This window comes from Dipodomys merriami, unplaced genomic scaffold, assembly GCF_024711535.1.
Source record: "Dipodomys merriami isolate MVZ:Mamm:240054 unplaced genomic scaffold, mDipMer1.0.p SCAF_7, whole genome shotgun sequence".
In the NCBI taxonomy this organism is placed as follows: domain Eukaryota; kingdom Metazoa; phylum Chordata; class Mammalia; order Rodentia; family Heteromyidae; genus Dipodomys; species Dipodomys merriami.
The window spans coordinates 49,764,197-49,781,079 of record NW_027206290.1 but is presented as its reverse complement, the minus strand read 5'-3'; the positions used below and the strand labels follow the sequence as shown (position 1 = coordinate 49,781,079).

The following is a 16,883-nucleotide window of genomic DNA, read 5'->3' as shown; positions in this document are numbered from 1 at the left end:
TGGAGATTAGAGTCTTGTGACTTTCTTGTCAAGGCTGGCTTTGAACCAGAGGTGTAAACCATCAGTGCCTGGCTTGGTTTTTATTTTAATTAATTAATTAATCAATTAATTTTGGCAGTCCAGGGGGCTTGAACTCAGGGCCTGGGCATTGTCCTTGAGCTTCTTTTGCTCAAGGCTAGGACTCTACCACTTGAACCACAGTGCCACATCTGGCTTTTTCTGTTTATGTGGTACTGAGGAATTGAACCCATGCGTGCTAGGCAAGCACAATACCACTAAGTCATATTCCCAGCCCTTGGTTTTTTATTTTGTGTGTCTAAAATTTCAGTAACACCTGGACTTATCTTGACTCTGTGGTATATTTTGTTTCTCTTTTCAGTCTGGTTTTAGCAATACTCTTGCTGTTGTATTATCTTTGGACACAGGCAAAAAAGGAAGTCTTTGCTTTAGAGGGCCCCCTTTGGCCATTCTTCAGTTGTTTGCTCACAGGCAGGTGTCTTGGGTGCAGTTACCTGGAGTTCCTGCCTGCTCTTTGGTCTATACTATGAGTTTCAAGGTCTTGGATCCCCCACCAGTGGTTCCTGCTCCCAGGGCTTGCACAGACCTTATTTACAGTCTATTCTTCTGAGGCTTGCTCAAGGATATAGTGTGGTCAGATGTTCCTACGAGTCCTGTGATATGCTCTGTGCTAACATGCATGTGGAGTAGCTCACACTGTGTGGGGCTCAGTGGGAGCTCCCATCCTCTCCATTTTATGACAGGTCAACATTTTTATATCTTTCCCCAAGAGCGCTAAAAAGAAAAAAATTGTGATGATCAGTGGGAAATGGAACCAAAGTGTTGAAGACATTTGCCATTAAAAGGTGGGAGCAGAGAATCTAGGAGTGAGGAAGGACAGGTTTTTACATTGTAAATGCTCTATCGTTCTAGGATAGATAGATATAAAGGACAGATATGATAAACATAGTTGAAACACTGCCTGCTGAAATTCGTCATGGCAGTAGACAGCTCCAAAATGGTAGCCTTCAGAGATTATTTCCTATATTTGCAGAACCATGTCCTTAAAAACAGCATTTTGTTCTTTTTACAGGGTTCCCCCAAGAGACTTGGCTGTGCTGCTGTGCAATAAATCCAGTGCATTTTACAGCTTTGGTAAATGGAATGAAGCATTGCTTGCTGCCAAGGAGTGTCTTCAGTGGGACCCAACCTATGTGAAGGTATGAGGTGATGTCTTGTTTCCCTGTGTTCTTTATTTGCTGTCTTCTCACCCTTCTTTTAAATATTCATTAGCTGTTTTCTCCTCTTTCTTTTAAATATGGACGTGCTAGGAATACTTTTTCTTCAATGCCCTGTGCACTTAAGACAGAGGCCCATAGTCAGTGGAGCATTATCTCAAGAAGAGCAGAGACATACTTGTTGGAGATAGTGGAGCTTGGCTACCTAGCAAATGAAATGCAGTGAGATTATAGAAGGGTTCATTTTGTCCTGATATAGTTATACAAATACTTACAGTATGTGTTCTGCACTGTCTATGTGTTTCATTTTAGTAAAGCTTTGTAGAAGATATGATGTTAATCCAGAAAGCACTTCTGAGAGTAGAAAACCACCCTCTTTGGAGGGACTAAGCAAGTGTCACCATTCTTGGTGCTCAGGAAAGTCAGAGGACTGGAAGATACCATCCCCACTTAAACTGGAGAAAGGAATAGCATGAAAGTAAAATAACATTTAAATTAAATAGCAATTCTGGAGCTATCTGAAGTAACAATTATGTTTCAAATTAGTTGTCTAGATGACAGTTTATAGAGAGACTCTATGATAAAGTGGGAAAAGCATCAGTTTTTCTGTCTCACATTTCTCCTATGAACTGGTTTCAATAGCAGCCACATTACTCTTAAGCTTTAATTTCCTCAACTGTAGAATGAATTAATACTTGCACCTTTGAGTTGCTTCAAGGGACAAGGAGATACTAAGTTATTAGTACTCAGTAACTAGAATTTTTTTTATTATTTTGTATGACTGCTGTCTCCATCTCTTTTTCTTCCTTCCTTTTCCCATTCCTTTCTTCTTCCTTTTTTGAATTGTTTGGGATTGAATGTTTTACCATGGAGCCACACCCCTAGCTCAGAAAATGGGAGTACATTTCTAAGAAATTCTTCCTAAGGACATTTTAAGATGTTTCCACCCTCTAGGTAAGATTGGGTGAGGCATAGTTAGGGTCTGCCCAGATTCCTGAGATTGTGGCTCTGGTCTAAGGCCTGAAAGGATGATACTCCCGGCTTCACTAATGGCCAAACCTACAGCAGCAGCCCCTAATAGTATAACAACGGGCTACTTTCCCTTTCTTGCCCAGAGTTCTTGGATGCTTCTCTTCGCTTTCCCTTTTCCACACTTTTCTACAGAGAAAGGACTCAAGTTTTTTTCTCTGTGTATTTAGGTTCAGTGCCTGTGGCCCTGTGAGTTTAGAATGACAAAAGATAGATTTGTGGGAGAAAAGCACACGTATTTGATCTTATTTTATATGATTTGGGGACCTTCCTAGAAAAGAAGTGAAGATCACGAAGAAAGGAATTGGCTGGCCTAAGAACTTACATACTATATATATATATATATATATATATATATATATATATATATATATATATATATATATATATATATATATAAAACCGCGAAAGCCAAATGTATGAGGAAAACAAATGGAGGAAAAAGGCTGTTTTAATTTTAGCAAGTTTTGTGCAGGCTCATCTCAGTGTTTACCTCCTGTTTCTTTATGAGCAAAAACTTCTCTAAGGGTTGGGAAGGTGGCTCAGTGGTAGAGTGCTTGCCTTGCAAGCCTGAGGCCCTGGGTTCGATTCCTCAGCACCACACAAGCAAAAAGAAAAAAGCCGGTAGTGGCACTGTGACTCAAGTGGTAGAGCCCTAGCCTTGAGCTGAAGAGCTGAGGGACAGCACCCAGGCCCAGAGTTCAGGCCCCACAACCGGACCCCCCCCCCAAAAAAAAAACAAAAAACAAAACAAAAAAAACTTCTTTAAGAGAGGGGATTTATGGCAGTCCTCATTTCTTAGGAATTTCTGCTTTTAGTTAGGAAACCTCTATGAAGGCTTTATTTTGCATTTATTGAATCAAAAATACCTTCAGCTTAATATGTCATAGTGGTATATTCTGAACACCTTCACCTTTCTCCAAAATAAAAAGATGGAACTTGGATTTGAGGAAGCAAAGAAGTGGAGATTCTATACAACCTTGCCTAATTAGTTAAAAAAGCACACACACACACACAATACAAAATACATTTTTTCTTTCTTTTACTGATTGTTACCTTAGGTTTTTGACTTTCAAGTGAAGGTTAAAACAAATAATCAGAACTCAATGTTAGGTGGAGTTTTTAAGTGTCTGCTTTTAAAGAACCCAGTGTGTGAATATATTCTGTTGACTAAAAAAGTGTTTCAGTGGACCCTGATGCTGCATTGTATAATTATGGTGGAGAAAACAGAATCATATTATTCTTATTCTAGAGTCTTACAATTTGCGTAGAGGCAAAACTAGACTCCTTTTCCCTATTTGTCATAATTTCTTCCTTCTACAAACATTAAAAAATGGCCTATTGTGTATCTTGTTTATAATGTGGAACTCAGTAAATCAAATACATGTTTGTCATTACAACTTTTCTTATATGCCCAGTGGAAATTATGTTTATTTTACTGAAAGGAGCAGACAATAACTTTTGTGTCTACATGAAAATCTTATTTTCCTTAATGCTAGTCATCGTGTTTTTTAATTTCTCTGTTCTGGCTCAGATTGTGATTAGAAGTATGAATAATAAGCTGAATACATAGTTGAAACTAGGCCTGCTTCCTTCTTTCAGTATCATATATTAGATATGTTAGTTATGGGTCTGCAAATGATTATATATTTTCTTGGCAGTGTGTGGGAGAGGAAAAATAGGGTACAGAAAATAATGTTCAATGTTTGTTAGAAATCTGTGTTTGCAAAGAATCAAAGCTTTTGCAAAGAATCAAAGCTTTTTGCAATCTTAATTTTCCTTTTAGTATCAGACTGGAAGAAATGGGGCCAATACATCTTTGTTCTTTATACTGTTGCAGGGATACTACAGAGCTGGTTATTCTTTACTGCGCTTGCATCAGCCATATGAAGCTGCTCGTATGTTTTTTGATGGTTTACGACTTCTGCAGAGCAGCCAGGACCAAGCACAAGTTCCTGATTTCCTTGTTGGGATCTTCACCACTGTGAGCAGTAAGTTGAATTGGGGAAGGTTTTTTAGTGAAATAAAGTCATTTATTTATTATTAAAGGCTGTACAGAGGGGCTACCATTTCACAAATTGGGTTATGAGTACATTTCTTTTTTTGAACAATGTCACTTTTTCCCTTACTTTTCCCCAGATTCCCCCTCCCACTTCTGCCGACAAGCTATGTAGATCATTTTCCACATAGACTGAATAGCATGATTGAATTTGTTCACCCTTCTCTCCCTTTCTGCATCCCGTTATCCCCTCCCAAATGAGAAAAAAAAAACAACAAAGCAAAAACAAACACAACCTCCATCACCATCACCACTAATAACAACAACAAAAAAGCTATACTTCATTTCCTGGAGTTTGTTTCAATAAATAAATGTTCAGAGAAGTTACACCTTTGTGTTCCAGAGGGTTTAAATTTTTAAGTCCTTGTTATTTTATTTGAATGCCTTTTGGGGAGATAATTATAGGATATTTCTTTTTTGTACTTGATGGATATAGTCTGAGTGAGACTTAGTTTGTTCCTAGAGCTTGACTGATCTTTTGTGCTCAAGGGTAGCATGCTACCATTTGAGCAACAGCTTCATTTCTGGCTTTTTGGTGGTTAATTGGAGATAAGAATCTCACAGACTGGGGCTGGGAAGGTGGCTCAGTGGTAGAGTGCTTGCCTTGCATGCCTGAGGCTCTGGGTTCGATTCCTCAGCACCACATAAGCAAAAAGAAAAAAGCCGGAAGTGGCGCTGTGGCTCAACTGGTAGAGTGCTAGCCTTGAGTTGAAGAGCTGAGGAATGGCGCCCAGGCCCAGAATTCAGGCCCAATGACCGGACCCCCCCCCCCCAAAAAAAAAAAAAAAAAAAAAGATCTCACAGACTTTCCTGCCTGGGCTGGTTCCTAACCTTTATCATCAGATCTCCTTAGTAGCAAGGATTGCAGATGTGACCCATTGGTGCCTAGCAAGACGATTTTTTTGTGTGTGTCTTTTTTGGGATTGAACCCAGGATGTTTGCTAGGCATGAGCTTTACCACTGAGCTATGTTCCAGCCCCAAGACTATTTTTATTAGAAAGTGTTTTGGTAGATTGGGTAGCCTTTGTAAAGATAATGAAGTCCTGTTACACAAATGACTTAAAGATTTTTGAGTTTTGTTTTGGACCTGGTGTGTTTTCTGTGTTCTGTATAGATAGCTCTTTATTAATACTTCTTTGTTTAATATGATTTTTGCTATTTCCTGTCATCTTCATATGTATTTTTCCAATCTTTGAAAATATAATGTTGTTTGCTGTATAAAAATAAAAGTTATAGGATCATACCTGTAATTCTAGCTACTCAGAAAGAGGCTGAAAGCTGCAGCTCATGGTTTGAAGCCAGCCCAGGCAAGAAAATCTGTGACTTTGAGCTCCAATTAAGCATCAGAAAAGCTGGAAATGGAACTGTGGCTCAAGTGGGAGAGCTCTAGACTTGAGCACAAAATCTCAGAGACAGTGCCCAGGCTCTGAGTTCAAGCCCTAGCGCGCGCACACACACACACACATAATAATAATAATAATAATAATAATAATAATAATAATAATAATAATAATAATCTAGAAGGGTCAACAGAGTTCTGTGACTCTACTCTGAGTGCTTGTTTTCACAGTTGTGATGCTTCTTGCCCAGTAAGAATTTTTCAGGCTGGTGCACTTGGTTTAAGAGGACTCAGAGGCAACCTTTTTTATCTCTACATTAGATTACTACTTATGACTGATCTGTGAGATGACTGTCTCAGAGTCCTAGATTAGGCAAAACAGAAATTTACATATAAACCCTTTGCCAGTAATGATCCAGTCTAAAGTCCTGCCATTATCCAAGATATTGTTTTTTTAAATACTGTTTGATAAATTTAAACTGCACTGATTTAAGAGTTTAATTTATGCTCAGCCAATAAAGACAGCATTACTTGTAAGATAACACACCTATTTCAAAGATGTTAGAATATAAAAAATGACAGCAGAATCACTGAAAAGTGTTTTTTGACTTTAAGAAGTAGAACAACAAGTGATTCAACTGTTACAGACTCAATTATTCCCATTGTTATTGTGTATTCTCTGGAAGGATTCTTACAGATTTTGACAGGCCTGGAGAGGGGATTAGCAAATTATCAGGCATCAGTGGTAGGTACAGCCCTGGATCCCAGGCAGGAAATGAAAGGTCTTTAGATAACTGCTGATGAACCACAGCTTTCTAGTTCACCTTTTGCTCACAGTAGCCAAAGGTGGCTTCCCCCTCCCCGACCAATCTAATGACTTGGCCCATTCCTTGAATTTCCTACCTTTTCTGGTCTTTCTGTATTTTTTTTTGTCACATTGGGGCTTGAACTCAAGACCTTGTACTCCCACTGAGCTATTTTGCTTATAGTTATCACTTGAGCCACACCTCTAGTTCTGGCTTTTTGCCAGTTACTTGGAGTTAAAATTCTGATGGATTTGTCTGCTTAGGCTGCCTTCAAGTTTTTTGGGTTGGTTGTAGGGCTTGAAATATGTGCCTGGGCCCTGTTCTGAGCTCTTCAGCTCAAGGTGAGCACTCTACCACTTGAGCCACAGTGCCACTTCTAGTTTTCTGGTGGTTACTTGGAGATAAGAGTCTCATGGACTTTCCTGCCCAAGATGGCTTTGAACTGTGAGCCTTAGATCTCAGTCTCCTGAGTAGCTAGGTGTGAGCTACTATCACCTGGCTCAAATTTTTTAAATTTAAATTTTATTGTAAAGGTGATGTACAGAGGGGTTACAGTTACATAAGTCAGGTAATGAGTACATTTCTTTTTGAACAGTGTTAGCCCCTTCTTCATTTTCTCCCACTTTTCCTCCTCCCAACCTCCCTCCCCTCAAGTTGTAAAGTTCATTTCCAACATAGTGTATAGTGATTATCACTGTGGAATTGGTTTACCCTCTGTCCCACCGTTTTTGTGACTCCCCTTCCCTTGCCCAAATCAGATAAACTTATATACAAGACAAAGAGTACAGAAATAAAAGACAGTGACATCAGAGAATGAATCAAAGGGAAAAAAGAAAAAAACAACTGCAAACTATACAATAAAAAAACCTCTTGTTTCCATTTCTTGGAGTTCATTTTGATAAGCATCATTTTATATGGTCATGTGCACATAGCTATTAAGCCATTGTGATCCTCTCCTAAGAATATCCTAGACTTATTCTACTTACTAGAAATGAGGGAAACTATGTTTCTTTGGGTCTGGCTTATTTCGCTTAATATAATTTTTTTCCAAGTCTCTCCATTTCCTTATGAATGAGGCAATGTCATTCTTTCTGATGGAAGTATAGAATTCCATTGTATATACATATCATATTTTCTTGATACATTCATCCACTGGGGGGCGCTACTACACTTTTGGTGGAAATGTAAACTTGTCCAACCACTCTAGAAAGCAGTATGGAGATTCCTCAAAAGACTTAAAAATAGAGCTTCCCTATCACTCAGCAGTCCTACTCCTGGGCATTTACCCAGATGTCCACAATCAACCTGCACTAAAACCACCAGCACAACCATGTTCATTGCAGCATAATTTACCATTGCTAGGATATGGCTTCAAATTTTTATCATCAGTTTGCAGATTCCTAAGTTGCTAGCTTTATAGGTGTGAATCAGCAGTGCCTGGCTTTTATGAATATCTTGTAACAGTCAGTGTCCTGTAAGAAGCCAGGAATAACATGCGAATTCACACAACTGCTTCTTGGTAAGTATACTCTAAGATAACCTGGGTATACTCATGCAATGAAAGTGCAATTCTGAGGCATGTATTGGTTATTTTTCTACCAAGGTACTATGTTTTGCAGGGTGGATATATGCCTATAGTTCAATTTCATATTTTTTAATAGAATATATGTTTTCATATTCACTTATGTTTTGAAATTAATAAATGTAAGGTACCATGTATTCTGCCCCTTAACCTGTCTTCTTGGACATTCTCATCTAAGTTTGAAAGATGTAGTTTGGAAGCTCATGAGTTGCAGTGTGTTGATGAGGTACTAAGTTAGAAAAATACGTGTTAACTAAAAGAATTGATAGATCTCGGTTCCAGTCTTGATTTTTTATCAGTTAGCTACATGAGAGTTCAGCATAGTGGCTGATTTTCTAGCACTTGGGAAGCTGGGACAGACCATGATTTTGAGGACAGCCTGGGGTACATAGTGAAACTCTCTCTAAAACATCCATATCCTATATCCAAAACCCCTACCACCAATAAGAAAAATCTTTCAGTTAATTACCTAATAATATACCATGAAACTTGCATTTATTTAACATAACTTCTGTCAGATAACAATAATATTTATTATAGGAAGTAAGAATTTTTTTCCTCAAACCTCATTTAAACTTGTATTCCTTTCTGTGTCAATGGCAATAATAGGCACTGTCTTAATGGTTTGTTTGAATGATTAAATATAAGCTCAAAACACTGGGTTCTACAACCAGACAAGCCAAGTGAATGTTAGCTTACTTTATACTGCCTGATTCTTTGAGATTGATTATATGGATAAACTTAGAAGATTGCTACCTCAGTTAATTATAAAGGAATAGTATTTTGAAAATGCTTGTTTTTCCTGGTACTGGTGCTTGAACCCAGGGCCTCATTCTCTGGCCTGGCTTTTATTGCTCACAATTAGTGCTTTACCTATGCCTTCACTTATGTTATTTTGTTGGTTAATTGGATATAAAATGTCTCTCAGATTTGTCAGCCTCAAGTTGCTGTGATTATAGGTGTGAGCCACTGATGCTTGGCAATGCCTTTCTTTTTAATATATTTATTTTACTATTTGTCTATATGGTTCTCCAGTTTGTTTGGGGGACTCGTGTCTCCCACTGTCTTCATTGGTGGACTTTCTGCTTACTGTTCCAGACTTTTCCACACTAAAATTTCTAAATTATAGAACTTTCTTTCAGGTGACTCCATTGTTTTGCAGAATTTCTTGCCCTGCTTTGATCATATTTTCACTACTGAATTTTCAACAGAGGTGTGGCAATCTGCCATAGAAAAGTTGGCAAAGAAAGGATTATGGCATGTGAGTAAAAAGAGATGCTCTGTTTTGGAAAGTTCACTCTTGATTAAATGATTTTTTTCTGTTGTCACTGAGGGATTTTTACTATTTATCTTGTACTTACTTATCTTGATGCAGAATAACCTTTTAATTCAGATATCATTTAAGGTATTGCTATGTTTCTGTGTTGTCACTAAAGTAGTAAACAGTTCATATGCTTAGTGGTATTTTGAGATGAGGAAAATAAACAATTTCATGCTCATCTTCATCAGCCTTTTTGTTTTGTATTAGCTAATGTAGGCCTGGGAAACCTATCTGTTCTGCACAGAAAGGCTTTTGTATAGTTTGAAGAGATTTCTATGAAGTCAAGCTAAATATAGTTTTAGCTAAATGAAATATAGCTGTAGTCTACCTACTAATTTGGGCGAATTTACTACCCCTGTAAGCCTTTTTCATTTGTAAGTTGCAGTGTACATATTTGTTCTCTTAGGTTTTGTTGAGAATTTAGAAGTAATGGACTAATGTATCTATTAATAATATCAGCTAGTGTCTTATAATGTGCTAGGCACTGAGCTAAGGAGTTTTGTAATACCTGACATATGCTAAGTGTCCAGTGAATACTGGAGTTTTTGTTATTGATGAGTTATAAATTCTTAAGAGAATGGACTAGCTGAGACTGGGAGTTTAGTTAGAAAGGGCTTGATAGACTTTTTAGATTTGAGCAGTCTAGAAAAGTAACCAAAGGCAAGGGCAACCTGTTTAAGTACTCTAGGCCAGGTGAGTTGAATGACTTTAGAATAGAGAATTCTGTCATTTTTGTCAAAGTCATGAGTTCCATTGGAAGTGTAATGTATGGGGCTCCATTTACATTTATAGACAAGTATATATTATAGTTTCAGGTGGTTCATGGGAAACCCCCAAACAATTAATTATGAAATTCCTGATGTTTACTGCCACATTAAGAGATCTTGGGAAGTCAGGTAGTTAGGATAAGGAAAGGAGACTATACTCTTAGGGAATGGGGTGTCAGAAATCTTGGCCCTGTTAAAAGACATTTGGGATCTTCTCTTTTTTAATAAGGTATCTAGACTAAGGGATCTATAAGAATGTTTGCATTTTTAATATATATTTTTTATTGTAAAGATACTGTACAAAGGGGTTACAGTTACATGAGTAAGGTAATGAATACATTTTCTATCGAGCATTGTTACCCCCTCCTTTGTTTTTCCCCTACCATCCCTTTCTTCCTTACTTCTCCAACTTCTCCCCTGCCCCCCCTAAGCTGTAAAGTTTGTTTTCAACATAGTGTCTGCAATTTTTAGGACTAAACTTTTTAAATATTTGCTTATTGTTCATTTAAAAATATTTTTGTTGTCTTTAAGTAGTTGTACAAAGAAGTTGCCATTCAGCAAAGCAGTTTATGAATACAGTGTGTCTTGATCATTCTCACTAACCCCTCCCAACCATACCCCTTCCCTTACTTTTCTCACATTTGTGGGATACTTATTGATTTTTTTTGCTATTTAACAAAGCAGTTTATGTATACAATGCATCTTGATTTGTGTCACCTCTTCTACATTTTCACCTCCCCCTTCCCTCTACCCTTTCCCAAATTTTTCTTAATTTTGTGGTACGTACAATGAATTCTTGACTGTATTCAACCCTCTTTTTTACTTTGATTTGTCTGCCCATCTTCCCTTGGTCCTACCCTCCTGATTTGTACCTTTATTTAAAAAAGAGTTCTGAAATTTTGTGATTCCCACTGGTAGGGCAGGGTTAATATGTTAGAGGCTTTAGTCCTCCTTAGTAGAAATGTAGTTCAATTTATGAGCCAGACCTCCTAGTAGATTATCACCTTATACAGTCAAAGGAAGGCCAGAAAATCCAGCACAACTGGCAAGTCTAACATCCTGGCCTAAGTGGTACCCCAGTAATTCTTTAATATTGGAGAACAAGGCATCTTGTAAAAGCCTGGCCCCAACAATCAGTATTGCTTGAATCCTGAATGTGTCTTCTGTGGTTGACTATAGGGAATAAGTCTGTTTAGAATGCACATTAAAAAAAAAGAATGCACATTTAAAGGTAGATACAAAGCTAAGAAATCAAGTAGCAAGATATGGCCATAGTCTCAGTTCCTGTGGTCCTTAGTCTGCTGGCAAGGGCATGCACAAGGAAGGCTGAAGCTGAGACTAAACCTTTAGTTGTCATACATGAGCCTGGATTCTTAGGTTTGTTAGCTTACATGGATGATCACATTAGGAGCCTCTTGGGATGTGCTGTGTGACTTAGGAAAAGTTTCTTAATCTCTCTGAGATTCAGTTTCTTCAAGGACTTTATATAGGGGTTGGTGGTTAAAAATACTGACTGTGGTAGGAAGCATGGTAGGTGGGAGTATTGATTCATAGCATATAGCAGTTTCTGTAGAGTAAGTATTCTCATCAGGACCATTTTCAGCCACTGATATGACATTCAGGACTTGAAGTTGGGAAGAGATAGATACAGTTATCTCACTAGTGAATAGGAGCTGGCTGTAACATACTACCTGATAAGGTCTAATGGATCCAAACTACTTGACCTTGTGGAATCTAGATATGCTAAAGAATGGATTGGGAAGAGATATTTCAGCAAGATTTGAGTCTTCTGTTATCTATGCTTTAAGAAGTTTGCAGGAAATTACTTTTTTAAAAACCTTATTGCCACTAATCTCTGTAATGGTGCTCAACCTCAGCTAGCCTTGAGGACATTGTGGAGTGCATTTAGCCCCCAGTAAGACAAATAAAGTGACTAGACAGAGACACTTGATTTTCATAGATCAGGCTAACAAACTTGGTGAGTAGTTTTAAAAAGAGAGAGCTAGAAGATATTTTGTTTTTACTGATTTTGTTTAAAGCTTAAAATACTTTTTTTGCTGTAGTAAATTATACAGAGAATATTAATGTTCCAACCTTCTTTTTAAAAATTCTTTCCTATCAGTCATTTTTACTATTGTCCACAAAGAAAGACCAACTGCCAAGAAATATCCATGTCCCTGAGTTATCACTGAAAAGACTCTTTGAGGTAAGAAGTCCCTTTGAAACATGTGGCTTCAAATCAGACCACTTACCTGTGTTTAGGGCTTTCCTTTGAACTGATGTATTTATTGCATTACAATGTATTATAGTATAATATTATATTATATTGCATGTATATATGATATATGTACACATGTATGTATATACGTATGTACATATGTATTTGCCAGTACCAGGATTTGAACTCAAGGCATTACATTTACTTGGCTTGCTGGCTTAGCTGGAACTCTACTTGAGCTATAGCTCTAGCCCGGCTTTTGCTGGTCATTTTGGAGATGGATCTGGCCTATAGCCACCTGAGAAGTTAGGATTACAGGTAGGGGCCACTGGCACCAGCAATTTTTAAAACTTTTTTTATTCTTTTTGGTACTGAGTATTGAACCCAAGGCTTTATGCATATTCATTTACCACTTGAGCCATAACCCCAGCCCTTTTGTTTGTTTGTTTGAATTAGAGCCTCATTAGGCTGGTCTGGCCTTGAACTCACTATCCTCCTATCTCTGCCTCCTAAGTAGCTAGGATTACAGGTGTACATCACTACATATGGCAAAATACATCATTTATAGAATCTTGGGCTTAAGTTATAGAGAATAGGTTTGACTGATTCCAAATTATGTAGATGAAAGACTTAAGTTTTATATTGATGTAGCAGTTGATTTTTTCCAGAAATATGTCTTCATTGGGATTTATGAAAAAATGGAACAGGTGCCCAGATTGGTCCAGTGGCTGATCTCCATTGGTGCAAGTGTCGAGACCATAGGACCCTGCCCTCTCCATGCCCTCATGAGGCTCTGCATTCGAGCAGGTGAATGTTGTCCTGTCAAACGCCCACCCCTGTGTCCTTTTCCAGCTCAGATGGAGCCCCAGGACCCTGCTGAGCTCAAGTGAATGCAAAATTCAGCTGCTTAAATATAGACTATTAAAAGTGTGTTTTCAAATGGATGAAAGAAACAGGGAAAATCACTTTTATTTCTTTTATTTTTTTCTTTCCCCCCGACTTTTTTTTTTTTTTTTTGCCAATCCTGGGGCTTGAACTCAGGGTCTGGGCACTATCCTTGAGCTTCTTTTGCTCAAGGCTAGCGCTCTACCACTTGAGCCACAGCACCACTTCTGGCTTTTTTCTGTGTATGTGATAGTGAGGAATTGAACTCAGGGCTTCACATGTGCAAGGCAAGCACTCTACCACTGAGCCACATTCCGAGCCCACATCACTTTTATTTCTTATGGGACTTAGTAGCCACACAAGAGGTCAAACGGAAAGGATTTTGTTTTCTTAAACACAGACTCTTTTGTATTTAAGGTAGGAACAGCTGGGTGCTGGAGGCTCACACCTATTATCCTAGCTTCTCAGGAGGCTGAGATCTGAGGATCCTGGATCAAAGCCAGCCCAAGCAGGAAAGTCTGTGAGACTTCTATCTCCAATTAACCACAAAAAAGCTGGAAGTGGAGCTGTGGCTCAAGTGGTAGAGTGTTCATCTTGATCTGAAGAGCTCAGGGACAGCTCCCAGGCCTAGTTTAAGCCCCATGACGGACAAAAAAAAAAATGAGTGAGCAGCAGAGTGGAGTCCTTGGACTCAAGGGGAGTATTTGGGAATGAGAGCTGTTGCTGATAGCACCTCCAAGAGAGCTGTGGTCTCTTTCTGCTAGCAACAACAGAGTGTGTGGTTTCCTATTCTCCAGATTTATTTTCTTTCTAGCCCAGAAGATGCTGTAATATTGGACTGTAGTTGGGAATTTCTAAGGGAAGCATGGGGTATTACTGATCAAATTTTGTTGTGGCTCTTTTGAAGGACAACTATTTTCATGAGATTCTTTTTAAAGTTTTACAATATAGTTATAGGGTTTAATTTTTAAAAACATTTTTATTCTTTCATTTCACTTAAACACACACACACACACACACACACACACACACACATTTGTGTTTCCTTGCCAAGTATAGGGAGCATCACTGGTGAAATCCAATCATACCATTTTAGAGCGAAAGGGGCCAAGGGAGCTTGTCTACTTGGCCTTTTAGTCTGTGCCATCTTCCTAGAATGGGTGTGGGTGACCATCACTTTAGGCTTTAGACACTAATCTTCGTTTTAGCCATACTTTCCCTGCCATTTCTATTTCATATATTGGGGAGTCCATAAGAGATTTTATTCTTACACAAGGATTGGTGGACAGAACATTTAGAAGATAGTCTGATTTTTTTTAGAAGATAGTCCATTTTCAAATTAGGAAACTGCAACACAGAGAAGTGTGCCTTTGGTCATAAATGTCATGACCTCTTGTGTCTGCTCTTTAAGTTAGCCCCTACAGTTACTGGCTGTCTTGATAAGACCAAGTCTTCAAGTTTATCCCTAATTGGCTTCTCAAAGGATAACTCTGACATGGTGACATATGGTGTTCATAGAATTGGCTGAGGTGTGTAGCTTTCCTAGATTTCAGGAGCTATAAGAAAGATGTCTGAGAAAAGAATTTAAAATATATGTCCTACTGATAGTAATGTAGTAATGAATCATGCTGGCTTGATGACTGAAGTGGAGGCTGCTGATGTCCCTCTTAGACCAGTGCTCTGTCCCTGCTTGCTGTCAACATTGGCTGCTAACAATGATTATCTGCCCTTTAGGCAGAGAATTATACCTTGCCAATACACGTTACTTTGAAGGGAGCTGCTTCTTCAACTTTGTTTTCTTCTTGATAATTCTGTAACTTTGGACTGACTGCCTAGGGGATGCAAAAGGCTGGCCCCATGCCCCAGAGTGTGTCAGTGTGGTGGTTCAGATCATGACCCAGAGCTGTTCAGGGGCATCAGGTTGGAGCTGATTGCAGCTATGAATACTTCCTTGCTTTAGTTCCTTCATCTACCCTGTTCTGTTTCTCATTCTTTCGAGTCTAAATCACATGTATGAGAATCCTTGTCTTAGGATTGCAGCCCCCTGACCTAAGGAATATTTTTTTCATCATTCTGGTTTACAAATGTCTGTCTCCCCTCCCCCCATACTTGTTTGTGGTGAGTGGGAATATGTATTGAATTCCTCATTTGGTTATGTTAGCATGGTGCATATTGATTTATTTGCTGACTTTGTGTATGCAGAAAATTACATTTATAACTTACTTTATTTCACTTCAGGTGAAAACCAACTTTTTAGATGGCTAATGAACAGCAGGCCTGAGTGGAAAAGCCGCATCAACCAGAAGGACGAGGCTGGTTGCACTGTCCTGCATGTTGCTGCTGCCCACTCCCCAGGATATTCCATCAAGCGTAAGTAATAACATGGTACCAGAGGGTGTGTTGTGTGCCAGGTGATCAGGCATTAACACCACTGCCTTCTGAATTTTACTTATCCTATCCTTCATCAGGCTCAATGCCTAAACTTTCCCTTGTACTCTTTTGCCTTTAAATGGCTTTTTGTGAGGGTGAAGGATTCAATGACATGGGTATATTGTGACATAGCTGCATATTTTCACTTCCTCAGTTGTAAAGTTCTTTTATTAGCAGCTTAAGATAAATTGTGAGCCAGACAATTAACATGCTTTGGCCCTTCATGGCATTTAAAACTTAACATGGGAATTATATGCTACCATACTCCTAGGGGCCAATCAAGCCAATGGAAGGGATTGGCACAGGTGAGGAAAAGTTACTGTGACAGGTACAGCCTTGTTAAACTGCAAGTCAGGAAGACTCTTTACTCCCAAGGAGTTCTTTGATGGCGTGAATTAACCCTTACACTTTCAGATCTGTTTTTGTGTGTTTTCTGTTTTGAATGGAGAAAAAACTTTTCTTTTTCCATAATGGTAATGGAGTTGGTGGGAAAGAGGTGATAGAATGGCGAGCTTATACCTGGTACTGCTACAGCCTGGAGCTATCTTGCATCGAATGATGTGTAAGATCTTCTGATGGAAAAATATTTTGAAATCTGAATTAAAAAAACTGAAATGTTGGGATTTTCAAATCTTGGATCAGAATAAAATGTTCCTGTGGATTAGACCTGGTCTATAGCCTGCCTCCATTTGGGGCAACCTAGGAAATTGCAACTTTTCTATTTCAGTAGGTCTCAAGAAGAGCCAATAAGGCTTGTTTCTTTTTTTATTGTCAAGGTGATGTACAGAAGGGTTATAGTTACATAAGTAAGGCAATAAGTATACTTCTTGTCAAACTTGTTACTCCTTCTTTCATTTTTCTCCTACTTTCCCTTCTCCCTAATCCCCTTCCAAGTTGTATTAATCATTTCTGACATATTGTCTTGTGAATATCTCGGTTGCATTGGTTCCCCTCTTGTCCTTTGTCTCTTTAATGTCATTCCTCACTGGCGCTGGGTTTGAATTTAGGGTCTAACATTCCTGCTTGGCTTTCTCTCTCAGGGCTGCTGCTCTACCACTTGAGGTTAGTTGAGACTCATGGATTTATTTATATGGCTTCAAACCACAATCCTCAGATCTCAGCCTTCTGCCTGAGTAGCCAAGATCATGGGCATGAGCCACCAGTACTTGCTTCTAGTATAGGACTCTCTCTAGCATTTCTCTTTTACTCCCC

The 16,883-nt window shown here is 38.6% G+C and overlaps 1 protein-coding gene across 8 annotated transcripts in view; it reads left to right on the top strand.

Moving 5' to 3' along the window:
* Positions 1–16,883, top strand: part of Trank1 (tetratricopeptide repeat and ankyrin repeat containing 1) — a 112,960-nt gene that overhangs the window by 30,542 nt on the left and 65,535 nt on the right. For 6 of the 8 annotated variants that reach the window (XR_011368704.1, XR_011368703.1, XR_011368702.1 and 3 more), the window contains exons 2-7: positions 1,091–1,217; positions 4,105–4,255; positions 9,193–9,311; positions 12,261–12,344; positions 13,025–13,163; positions 15,480–15,611. Coding sequence is in view for 5 of the 8 variants with exons in the window: in XM_070006586.1 (XP_069862687.1) it covers positions 1,091–1,217; positions 4,105–4,255; positions 9,193–9,311; positions 12,261–12,344; positions 13,025–13,163; positions 15,480–15,611 (752 nt within the window). In the remaining 3 variants the exon portion in view is untranslated. Of the gene's footprint in view, positions 1–1,090; positions 1,218–4,104; positions 4,256–9,192; positions 9,312–12,260; positions 12,345–13,024; positions 13,164–15,479; positions 15,612–16,883 lie in introns of those variants that run through there. The other 2 variants (XM_070006583.1, XM_070006584.1) reach the window with 2 other exon arrangements.